The following is a 12,915-nucleotide window of genomic DNA, read 5'->3' on the forward strand; positions in this document are numbered from 1 at the left end:
ACTCACATCTTTCAATTCTCGGTCTGGAACGAGTCTAGGTGGTCTGTCTTCTGGATTGGTTCCTAATCTAAAAATGGGCTGGTGACCAGGAATGAGTAACAAGCCATGTTCCACTCGATCCTAGGCTAACTTGGTTACCGGTCTGGCTTGGATATCGGCCTGCCGAACGGGGCCTGATTGAATAGTGAATTATCTAGAAGTTGTGAGCATGCGACCTGCAATCAGTGATGACTGTGAGTGTGAGTCCGGCTCCGTGCAACGGTGCACCTTCAAATAGCGCCCTAGTGGCATGCGGTGTCTCTTCCATTTCTGTGGAATTCAGTAAGATGACAACCTACTATTATATTAGATGTTGGTCCCTTCTCCTTTTTGACCCCCATCGGTCACCTCTGAGGCATGGGCCTAGGGCCGACCCTGCCCCATGGCAGTGGCGTAGCTAAGGGATATGGGATATGCCAGGTATGTTATGCCATACACATGTATCCAGCATGTATATATATAGAGAGTAAATGAAAAAATATCTAAAATTGTTCAACATAGAAAACTATTACACTAATTATCTTGTAGCTTGTGATTTTTTTGAGTTTAGGTCTATGGCCACAGGACCTATCTAACGAATTCTTTGGATGACCTGCTAACATACAAAATCATAAAATTGACAGTCCAACATTCGGTTACTTAGATTTTTTAACGGATGCGACTCGTGAGTCGCGAGTGTGTGTAGACTTAAGTCAAGACATGGATTATGTATCTTTGAAGATCTCTCGGCTAAAAAATTAGACAAGTCTCCTTTTCATAACCTACACTACATTTTATAAACTATCAGTATAACTTTCCATCTATTTTATATTATAGTTTGTGAACATTTTTATCTTAGTTTTTAAATTTAAGACTTATTGTTATTTTTAACTTAAACTTTGAATATAAGACTTATTGTGTGTAATTTAGTGTATGTTGAAATTTTAAAACTATTACTGAATTATTAAATGGTTTAATGGAAATAGTTTGATCAGATGTATATGTAAGTTGTAAATTTTAGTTGGCGTACCCTACGCCACTGTGCCTCATGCATGGGTAACCTACATCCGATTTGACATCCACAAATAGATTGATCGATGCGCCATGAAAAGTGTCTGCGGGATGAAAGGTCTTCAACTCTACACGCTAGCAGTAGTATTTAGTCTTGAGTTCGATTGGCAAATAGAAGATCCATTCATCAAAGCCATTTCAAGCTTTGATTCTGAGGCCGTGCAGCTAGCTCATTGTCGCACCATGAACAAGCTAGGTCGCTAATCAAGAAAGCTGTCATTCTCCCTTCCCTTCTTCAGTACGCAGGGGAACGAGCGAGGTCGAACAAGGGATAGGGTTAGCTCACCACCCCTGCCGGGCTGCCGGCTGCCACTACAGATTCAGTTTCCACGTGGCGGGACGCCAGTGGTCGGATAAGGGATAGGGTTAGCAGCTCATCACTCCTGAAACCCAAGGAGCGCCACACATGCCTGAGCCATATCACGCCTGCAGGCCCCATGCATCCATGCGTGCACAGGATTTCCTCCTAAAGATCGATCGCAGACTTTACTTAGGCCGTCACAAGCAGGAGACCCTCCTCAGCTAGTACCTACCGGCCAGTAGTCGTCGCGTCTGCAGGCAGATCTGAGTTAGCCGGCGGATCCGATCCGTGCGCGTGCTGCTGTGTGTGTGTCGGTGGAGATGGCCACAGCTTACGCTCCCATGGCGAGCCAGGTGATGAAGAGCAGCCTCGTCGTGCACTCGAGGCCGAGGGGCCTGTCAGGCGCTGCTGCGCTCACGAGGCGGCCCGGCCGGTTCACCGTCAAGGCCATCCAGCCCGAGAAGGTCAGTAGACAAGAAAACAAAAGAAGAGCGCGCGAGAATTTGTGCATGCTGCTAGTGCTATCCATTCCGATCCAGAGCTCGTCTCTAGCTCTAGCTAGCTAGCTAGCTTACTGCTCTACTCGATTGTTCCGTACACGCATGCAGGCAACGTACCAGGTGGTGCAGCCCATCAACGGCGACCCGTTCATCGGCAGCCTGGAGACGCCGGTCACCTCCAGCCCGCTCGTGGCGTGGTACCTCTCCAACCTCCCGGCCTACCGCACCGCCGTGAGCCCGCTGCTGCGGGGCGTCGAGGTCGGCCTCGCGCACGGCTACCTCCTCGTGGGGCCCTTCGCGCTCACGGGCCCGCTCCGCAGCACGCCCGTGCACGGCCAGGCCGGCGCGCTCGGCGCCGCCGGCCTCGTCGCCATCCTCAGCGTCTGCCTCACCATGTACGGCGTCGCCTCCTTCAACGAGGGGGACCCGTCCACGGCGCCCACGCTCACGCTCACCGGCAGGAAGAAGGAGGCCGACAAGCTGCAGACCGCCGACGGCTGGGCCAAGTTCACCGGGGGGTTCTTCTTCGGCGGCATCTCCGGCGTGCTCTGGGCCTACTTTCTCCTCTACGTGCTCGACCTCCCCTACTTCTTCAAGTAGAAATCATCAAAGATGCGTATATATATAGCTCCGGCCGATCCTCCTCTCTAGCTGCATGGTATGTAGGTGGTGTGGTCCTTGTTTCATTTCACTCCAGCGGTGATCAGCGCCGTGTATAAATGTAATTCCTCTGCTTTGCACATGGATGGATTGGGATGTAACCTGTTCAACTTTTTTTTACCTTATTGGATGCATCATTCAGAGCTAGTTTGTTAACCTCATTTTTTCAAAGGATTTCCATTTTCCCAAGAAAAATTAGTTCATTTTCTCTTAGAAAAATAGAAATCACTTAGGAAATTAGAGTTCTCAAACTAGCCTTCATAGAGTTTTTTTTCCTCCACCTAGCTAAATGCCTTCCCTATCAATAGAGCGTTCAAATGGTAATACAATTCTGTAGAAACATACAATTAGTAACGCGTCGACCACAAAATATTCAAGTGATGATATGATTTCCCTGGAGACCAGGAGGGATAAATAGTCCACTCCCATCTTTAAGGATTAGTTAGAACCATATCATGCATTATAAATATCAAAAGTTTGGATTTCTGCCATTAGTATTCGTCTATATAGAATAATACTGCAACAATTCCATGTTGCCCCAAACATGCTATGTTCTATGGATCCAATGATATTGGATCGACAGTTAGACATTTCATATGGTCCAAAATATCTACTTGTTCACGTTATCCATCTCATTGACACACAAACCTTAATTACACATCATCTCCTTCCTCTCCTTTCACATTCTTCTCCTCCATCTCCACTGAAAGCATATAGATCCCTAATTTAGTTTTCATGATTATTAGCGATATAAGCATTATGACTAACATGTGTTTTACAGTAGCATTACTTTAGTGATGTCATAATGATATTGGTTGATTGGCTACCAATAGTTTTTATGCTCCTATTGATTGAATTCATTTAATTTTACAAAGGATGAGTGCAAAGATTAAGGACCGACTAGTTCTAAATGTCAATGGTGTCAAGTGATGGATTAGCAAAGATTAAGGACCGACTAGTTCTAAATGTCAATGGTGTCGAGGGATGGATTAGTGATAGAGTCTTTGTTTTTTCTTTAGTCGTCCTATAAGGGGTATGGACTTTTAACTTGACCCAGTAAAATCTAGTGAGCGGATACGTTGCGCACTTGCAAAAATTTGTCCTAGGTAACTCAAAAGAAGTCCAAGATGGATTGAAATCAAAACCTAACTCAAAGATTGTTTGAATTGGATGAGCAATTGTGCTCTACATGCATCGTACGTACCCAATGGTGCATCAAACATGCATATTGCATTGTTTTTTCTTCAGTAAATAGGGTCGGCATAGGTGATGTTGGGTGTACACCATACTTGGTCTTGCAGTGTTTGTGTCTATGTGAGGATCGGAGCTGATGCACTGATCGAACCCACTTACTGGATAGTAGTTCTAGAGAGGGCTGCAAAATGCACTTTAGTAGGGTGCCAAAGCAAAAATAGCAATGTGTGGTAACAAGTGATGTCATATCGCTAGTTTTGATCCCACGAGATCTCGCCGCCATGAAAGGTTAGGTGGAAAAGTGCTCATTGGTTCCGCAGTCATGATCTGTTTTGGTCTAGTGATATTGTAGAGGCACTAACACTGTTCACATAGAGGTGTTGTGCCTAGCAACATGTTCTCCCAAAAGCGAACCTATGAGCCATCCTTCAGCTTAAAGGTGCCAAAATGAAGTCCGTCTTAACCTTTATTAGTCTATATCAAAAGTGGGAATCTCTTGTTTTCCACTCAACTTGTGATAAAGGTTCAATATTTGCTATGAATTAATTGTTTCGAGGTGTCATCTTACTTGAGGAGTTTTAAAAGTCACTTGCTAAACAAAACATTAATTTTTAAGCTTATGTCATGGATACATAGACCACCTTGGTCTTTAGAATGACATAGCACACTCCATTTATTAGCGAGGCAATTTTTTTTCTTTTTTCATATCCTTGCTACAAGAAACTAGAGTGGAAGTAATATACTTTTCAGCACTCCTTTAAGGATACTCCCTCCGTCCCACTATATAAGGCACAACCACCTCTGGTTCAAAGACCAAGAAATGTATTTAATTGTGTCTATACCATTGCATCGATGTACGTATGCATAGAGAGAGCATGCCTTATATCGTGAGACAAGAACAAAAAGTGGTTACGCCTTATATCATGGGACGGAGGGAGTATCAAAGAAAGACATCACGTAAGTGAAAGACTAGTAAGCTCTGAATTAGTTAGTGTCAAGCAACCGCCAACGAAGAGGTGTTTACCCTTTCTAGCTACTGAGTTGTTTCTCATTTCTCAATGCGCTCGTCAACCTCCCTCCAGTTTGAGTTCCTCAATCGCCTATGATGGATTAGAATGCCAATGTAATTGATAGGAATTACCCTTCCTTGCATCTAAAAATATCCTTGTATTGATCTAGTTCACTCTAGGCTTTACCAGAGCAAAATAACTCGCTTTTATGGAAGTTGATTTTGAGCTCGGACACCATCTTAAAGGCAATGAGTAAGATTTTAATGTTCCTAGTCTTTTCGAAGTCATGTTCCAAAAACAATATCATACCATTAGCATATTGTAGTATAGATAAGACACCAACAACTAGACGGGGCACTATACCACTTATATGCACATCTTCTTTAGCCTCTGAGAGCACCTAGAGGGGGGTGAATAGGTGATCCTGTAAAATCAAGCACTAAATAGTCACAAAACTTAGTTATAGAAGTGTTAGTGCGACTAAGTAGTTTTGAGGCGAGTTCTTGAAAACAATCACAAAGAAAGCAACACAAGAGACACGCGATTTTATCCTGTGGTTCGGTCAAGTAACACTTGCCTACTTCCATGTTGTGGCGTCCCAATGGACGAGGGTTGCACTCAACCCCTTTCAAGTGATCCGATGATCAACTTGAATACCACGGTTTTTTCCTTTAGTATGTTTTCCCGTTTGCGAGGAATCTCCACAACTTGGAGTCTCTCGCCCTTACAATAGAGATCACAAAGAAAGCATAGAGTAAGGTTGGGGAGAGCAACACACGCAAGACTCAAATACGTAGCACAACCACGCACACAAGTCACGACTTGATCTCGAAACGCAACACACGGAGTTCGCAACTCAAATGGAGCTCAAATCACTAACACAATGAAGCGAATGCGCGGGAGCAGAGTCTGGATGCTTAAGAATACTTAGAGAATGCTTGGTATTCTCCTCCCTGCACCTAGGGGTTCCTTTTATAGCCCCAAGGCAGCTAGGAGCCGTTGAAGACCAACTTGGAAGGCCATCCTTGTCTTCTGTCGAGTGGCGCACCGGACAGTCCGGTGCGCCACCGGATAGCTACTGTAGACAGTCCGGTGCACGATCTCCTTCCAAATTTGGCATATCCGACCGTTGCCCCTCGGGATCTGTTGGCGCACCGGACACTGTCCGGTGCACACCGGACAGTCCGGTGTGCCCAACCGACCGTTGGCGTGACCACGTGTCGCGCGAAGATTGCGCGGATGACCGTTGACGCTGGCGACCGTTGGCTCACCGGACAGTCCGGTGCACCACCAGATAGTCCGATGAATTTTAGCCGTATGCCGCTGATCCTTTTCCCGAGAGCGACGAGTTCGTCGCGGATGCTCACGGGACAGTCCGGTGCACCACCGGATAGTCCGGTGAATTATAGCCGTACACCGCCGTCGATTCCCGAGAGTAGCATTTTCACCGAAGACCAGCCTGGCGCACCGGACACTGTCCGATGCACCACCGGACAGTCCGGTGTGCCAGGCCGAGCTGGACTTTGGCTCCACAACCAAGTCTTTTGCAATTCGATCCTCTTTTGTTCAGCACTGTTTCTAGCACTTAGATAACCACATTAGTATTCAAAAGCAATGTACTAAGTCTAGAAACGTACCTTTTTCTTTGATTTGCATTTCCCTCTTCATTTAGCACTTAAGCACTTAGTCAATCGTGTTGGGCACTTAATCACCAAAATATTATAGAAATGGCCCAAGGGCACATTTCCCTTTCGGTCTCCCCCTTTTTGGTGATTTATGCCAACACATCAAAAAGCAACATAAGAAGTGCAATATCAATGCAATTGAAGACCAAATTGTTTTGTTACTATAATTTAGCATATTTGGATCACTCTTTGCCACCACTTGGTTTGTTTTTGCAAATCAAATTCATTTGCCTATCTCTAAGTCAAACACGCTTGTTTGGACACATAGAGAGATGTTTCAAGAGTAAAATCAATTCAAGTGCCCGAAAACTCCCCCCTTGTCCCACAATCAAAAGAGACCAACTTTTGCAATAGGAGTATTTTGGACAAATCACAAATTCTAACTCTACTATTTTCAAAATTCACAAGTGGTTGGCTGATCCATTTGCTTTGGCCTTAATTTCTCCCCCTTTGGCATTAAGCACCAAAGCGGGATCATTTTTGGCCCTTTAACCCCATTGCCACACCAAAAAATGTCCATTGAGAGCAAAAAGGCAATGAGATTGCAAGTATGAACTTGGAAGTAAGTACACTAATAACGGAGTGCAGTGGAAGTCTTTGCATCATCCAAGTCCATTTTCCCTTTCAATGCACCTTTGAGACTACATCAAGAGTACTCAAACAAACATAACGTTTCAAAGGGTCAAGTTGTAGCACAACTCCCCCTTAATATGTGCATCATTCGCATGTGGACTTATGAGGTTCGGGGGTCACTTGTACAACTTGAGCACCATAAATAGCAATGAATAATGTAAATGCTCAAAGTAACATGATCAAAGGCATAGAACACATGTATGCTATAGATCAATCCAAGTTACGAATCTAAGACATTTAGCTCACTACGTAACCTGCAAAACCTTTTCTCATCTAAGGGCTTAGTGAAGATATCGGCTAACTGGTTCTCGGTGTTAATATGGTACACCTCGATATCTCCCTTTTGCTGGTGGTCTCTCAGGAAGTGATGTCGGATGTCTATGTGCTTAGTGCAGCTGTGTTCAACAGGATTATCCGCCATGCGGATTGCACTCTCATTGTCACATAGGAGTGGGACTTTGCTCAGATTGTAGCCAAAGTCCCGGAGGGTTTGCCTCATCCAAAGTAGTTGCGTGCAACACTGTCTTGCGGCAACATACTCAGCCTCAGCGGTGGATAGGGCAACGGATGTCTGTTTCTTTGAACTCTAGGACACCAGGGACCTTCCTAGAAATTGGCACGTCCCCGATATGCTCTTCCTATCAACCTTGCACCCGGCATAATCAGAGTCTGAGTATCCAATCAAGTCAAAGGTAGACCCCTTTGGATACTAGATCCCGAAGCAAGGCGTAGAAACTAAATATCTAAGAATTCGCTTAACGGCCACAAGGTGACATTCCTTAGGGTCGGATTGATATCTAGCACACATGCATACACTAAGCATAATGTCCGGTCTACTAGCACATAAATAAAGCAACGAACCTATCATGGACCGGTATGCCTTTTGATCAACGGACTTACCTCCTTTGTTGAGATCAACATGCCCGTCAGTTCCCATTGGTGTCTTCGCGGGCTTGGCGTCCTTCATCCCAAACCTCTTGAGAAGATCCTGCGTGTACTTCATTTGGGAGATGAAGGTGCCGTCCTTGAGTTGCTTCACTTGGAATCCAAGGAAGTAGGTCAACTCGCCCATCATCAACATCTCGAACTTTTGTGTCATCACCCTGCTAAACTCCTCACAAGACTTTTGATTAGTAGAACCAAATATTATGTCATCGACATAAATCTGGCACACAAAGAGATCACCATCACAAGTCTTTGTAAAAAGGGTTGGATCAGCTTTCCCAACCTTGAAAGCATTAGCAATTAAGAAATCTTTAAGGCATTCATACCATGCTCTTGGGGCTTGCTTAAGTCCATAGAGCGCCTTAGAGAGCTTATACACGTGGTCGTATACCTCCTCCTTGATTGGCCCGTTGAGGAAAGTGCTCTTTACATCCGTTTGAAACAACCTGAAAGAGTGGTGAGTGGCATAGGCTAATAAAATTCGAATAGACTCTAGCCTCGCCATAGGAGCAAAAGTCTCCTCAAAATCCAAACCTGCGACTTGGGCATAACCTTTTGCCACAAGTCGAGCCTTGTTTTTTGTCACCACCCCGTGCTCGTCTTGCTTGTTGCGGAACACCCACCTGGTTCCCACAACATTTTGCTTTAGACGTGGCACCAGCTCCAAACTTCATTTCTCTTGAAGTTGTTGAGCTCTTCCTGTATGGCCAACACCCAATCCGGATCCTGCAAGGCCTCTTCTACCCTGAAAGGCTCAATAGAAGAGACAAACGAGTAACGCTCATAAAAGTTAGCTAATCTTGAGCGAGTAGTTACTCCCTTGCTGATGTCACCTAGAATTTGATCGACGGGGTGATGTCTTTGGATCGTTGCCTGGACTTGAGTTTAAGGGACCCATGGTGCTTCTTCCTCCATCACTTGATCTTCTTGTGCTCCCCCTTGATCATACCCTTCTTCTTGAGGAACCTATTCATCATCTTGGGTTGGGGGTTGCACCATTATTGAGGAAGATGGTTGATCTTGTTCCTGTAATTCCTGTGGTCGCACATCACCTATTGCCATCATGCGCATTGCGACCATCGGAATTTCTTCTTCATCTACATCATCAAGATCAACTTGCTCTCTTGGAGAGCCATTAGTCTCATCAAATACAACGTTGCTAGAGACTTCAACCAATCCTGAAGATTTGTTGAAGACCCTATACGCCTTTGTATTTGAGTCATACCCTAGTAAAAACCCTTCTACTGCCTTGGGAGCAAACTTAGAATGTCTACCTTTCTTCACCAGAATATAGCATTTGCTCCCAAATACTCGAAAGTAAGAAACGTTGGGTTTGTTACCGGTAAGGAGTTCATAGGAGGTCTTCTTGAGAAGGCGATGCAGATAGAGCCGGTTTATGGCGTGGCAAGCTGTGTTCACAGCTTCCAACCAAAACCGCTCGAGTGTCTTGATCTCTCCAAGTATCGTTCTCGCCATATCGATAAGCGTCCTGTTCTTTCTCTCTACCACACCGTTTTGCTGTGGTGTGTAGGGAGCGGAGAACTCATGCTTGATGCCTTACTCCTCAAGAAACTCTTCAACTTGTAGATTCTTGAACTTAGACCCATTGTCGCTCCTTATCTTTTTCACCTTTAGCTCAAATTCATTTTGAGCCCTCCTTAGAAAGCGCTTTAAGGTCCCTTGAGTTTTTGATTTGTCCTGCAAAAACAATACCCAAGTGAAGCGAGAAAAATCATCAACAATAACAAGACCATACTTACTTCCCCCGATGCTAAGGTAGGCAATGGGTCCAAAAAGATCCATGTGAAGAAGCTCCAGTGGTCTTGATGTTGTCATCACATTCTTGTTGTGATGAGTGCTTCCCACCTGTTTTCCTGCCTGACATGCTGCACAAGGTCTGTCTTTCTCAAAGCAGACATCAGTTAGTCCTAACACATGATCTCCCTGTAGAAGCTTATGAAGGTTCTTCATCCCAACATGTGCTAGATGGTGATGCCACAGCCAGCCCATACTAGTCTTAGCTATTAAGCATGCATCTAGATCGGCCTCCTCTTTCGAAAAATCAACTAAGTAGAGTCTGTCGTCTAATACACCCTTAAAAGCTAATGAACCATCACTCCTTTTAAAGACAGATACATCAACGTTTGTAAAAAGACAATTGTAACCCATGTGACACAATTGACTTACAGACAGAAGGTTGTACCCAAGCGACTCTACTAGGATTACATTCGATATGGAGTGCTCGTTAGTGATGGCTTGTCACACCCGGTTCCAGGGGGTAGAACCGAGCGCATACCATATGTGTGCCAGGATCTATTTCCACACATAGGTTGACGTCACAAGTGTAATTTATCAAAAGAACAATGCATAAAAGCATAAATAACGACTTTATTAACATATTACACTTCAAACAGACATAATGTCTTAACCTTTATTCATCAAAGTACAGCGAAACAAGGACATCCATCCACAGGAAGATGACCGGGGGTATCACTAGACTACATCCATGGAGCACAGCATCATATCTTCATCTGCAAACTTCTGATCAAAATTAAGCAAGGGTGAGCTCACTTATGGTTGGGGCTCAGCAAGTGGGGGAAAAACTAATGCAAGTCTAACAAGGTGAGGCTGAGGTTGAGCAGTAAGCATTTTAGTTGGTCAACATTTTATTAACAACACCTGTCTTACTAATAAGTGTGAATCCTAAGTATTCCCATTTAACAAAGGTACAAGAGTATATCAAAAACACTTAAGTGAAACCACTTAAGCAAAACCATTGGCAGATCATCGGATCTTGATTTATTTCCATCTTCAAGTTCAATTATCATGTGAGGAGTCCAGGCTGCTCATAACCGTGAGCACGGCTGATATATCAGTTTTACACTCTGCAGAGGTGGTACAACTTTACCCACAAGCCATGTATCCCCTCTAGCCTGGGTCGGCCAAAACCCATAAACACTTCCGAGGTGAGTGGCTAGGGATCCACTATGAGGCTTCCATAGAATACACTTAATACGAAGCAACCCGCTAAGGTTTCTAAAGACGATGGTGGTGGCCCCCTGAGTGAGGTACCTTAGCCAAGAATACGTCCCCATGTTAACGTGGGCTGCCAGCACCTACCGCTCCCCCTCTTGCCCATATTTCAGGTAAGGTTGCTAGGCACTAAGCATATAAAGCTAATTACCAAAGCCAGAGCCATGATAGCACTCGTGGTTGCACTGTTTTCCCGGGTGGTCACTCCATGTTCCAATTAATATGCAATAATCTTGTTTAACCATCGGGTTAACAACAATAATGTAAACTTACCATTTTGGAGCGGGAGTGACTGCATAAAGTTAAGTTGTAGCAATAGCATAGCTACGAAGGTAAATTATGCATATATATCCAAAAGAATAAACTTTATTAAATATATTGTTTGGGATCAAACAGAGTGTGCAGAGGGAGAAGTCCACTTGCCTTGCTTATTGAAAACTTGAGACTCTTCCACAGATCTGAATAGATCTTGATTCTTAACTACTAGATCAACCACTGAATATCACATAAACAAACAAGAAGAAACAAACACCACTCAATAACTTACAACATTCACCATACATAAAGCTAAAAGAAAGCCTAACGAAAAGAGCGTTCGCTTTTCAAAAACGTCGCAAGTAATGGTTATAATAAGAGGGTATTCTTTTAAAAAATGTGTGATCTATACTTTATAAAACAAGGCATGAGCTTAAAATATATTAATTAAAATATACAAATATTTGGTTCACCAAATTAATCTTTTATAAAGCGTCATACGTGATATGTCTAATATTAAGGGTTTATAAGCTGATAAAACATGTTATAACAATATTAAACCTTTTTAACATTTTAGAAAAGATATATGTTATATATCTAAGGTTAATGGGTGACTAATCACGTTATAAATTTTTAGAAGCATTATGGAACATATAATTCATTGTTAAACCTATCACTTATGATAAATTAAGATATAAGTCTAAATAGTTTTATGTGAAAAGATCATTATTATTAAACACCTATTTTATGACGATTCCGGTTATGGGCCTTAAGTGGGTATTCATGCAATAAACAAATAACTATCTTTTATTATAAAGTACATGGCCTATATTCTTTATTAGGAAAGTTATAATCAAGGTCAATATATGAAGTAATATTTTAGTTATAAAAGAACTTAAATTCTTATTACTTTATTTTATTCTTTAGGAAAACTAAATGATTCATATTTAATGTAAACTAAATTCTATGAAATCATTAATCATGTCATAAATCTAGTTAAGACCAAATTGACTATCGATTTGATTAATAAATTATAATAAAGGATAATTAATCTATTAATTATCTTTAATTCTATTGTAGGAATAAATTATCTAATCCATTAGAAAGGAAATTATGTATAAACTATCATTTTAGTTTATAAAAGCAATGACCCTTGTTATCTTTTTATTAATAAAATATAAATAATCTATTAATTATATCTAGTTTCAATTTAGGGACATATGACCTAAATTATTTGAAATGAATACTATATTAATTGGTATATTATTAACTATCGTTTTAGTTATGATGATGTGAGCCATTATATCATTATTATAAAAGTTATATGACCTATTACTATTGTAAAGCATATAATTATGGATACTTAAATATGAGACCTAATGAGTTTTATGTGAAGGGATAATAAATGATTATCATTCTATTAGAAAAAAACACTAAATCTATATTTGTGGAGAAAACTACATTTAAACGGATATGTCATCATTTTAAAGATATGAACACCAATTTTAGTATCTTTAGAAAACTCTATTCTGTCTATTTTCTCCTTTCTTTTTTAAATAGAAATTATATGTATAACTAAATATTATTTATTTAATTCTTCTAACATTAAT

General features: G+C 42.2%; 1 protein-coding gene across 1 annotated transcript; it reads left to right on the forward strand.

Moving 5' to 3' along the window:
- Positions 1-1,599: 1,599 nt before the first annotated feature.
- Positions 1,600-2,696, forward strand: LOC100383080 (uncharacterized). Its single transcript, NM_001358030.1, has 2 exons — positions 1,600-1,854; positions 1,999-2,696. Exons 1-2 carry the CDS (start codon positions 1,711-1,713, stop codon positions 2,488-2,490), a joined length of 636 nt encoding a protein of 211 aa, NP_001344959.1. The 5' UTR covers positions 1,600-1,710; the 3' UTR covers positions 2,491-2,696.
- The last annotated feature ends 10,219 nt before the right edge of the window (positions 2,697-12,915 follow it).

The sequence above is a fragment of the Zea mays genome, chromosome 8 (assembly GCF_902167145.1).
Source record: "Zea mays cultivar B73 chromosome 8, Zm-B73-REFERENCE-NAM-5.0, whole genome shotgun sequence".
NCBI lineage: Eukaryota > Viridiplantae > Streptophyta > Magnoliopsida > Poales > Poaceae > Zea > Zea mays.

Excerpts from the sequence above, each read along its gene's own strand:
- LOC100383080 (NM_001358030.1), top strand. The coding sequence starts at position 1,711 with ATGGCCACAGCTTACGCTCCCATGGCGAGCCAGGTGATGAAGAGCAGC. Across the intron at positions 1,855-1,998 it reads AGGCCATCCAGCCCGAGAAG|GCAACGTACCAGGTGGTGCA; the intron begins GTCAGTAGACAA and ends ACACGCATGCAG.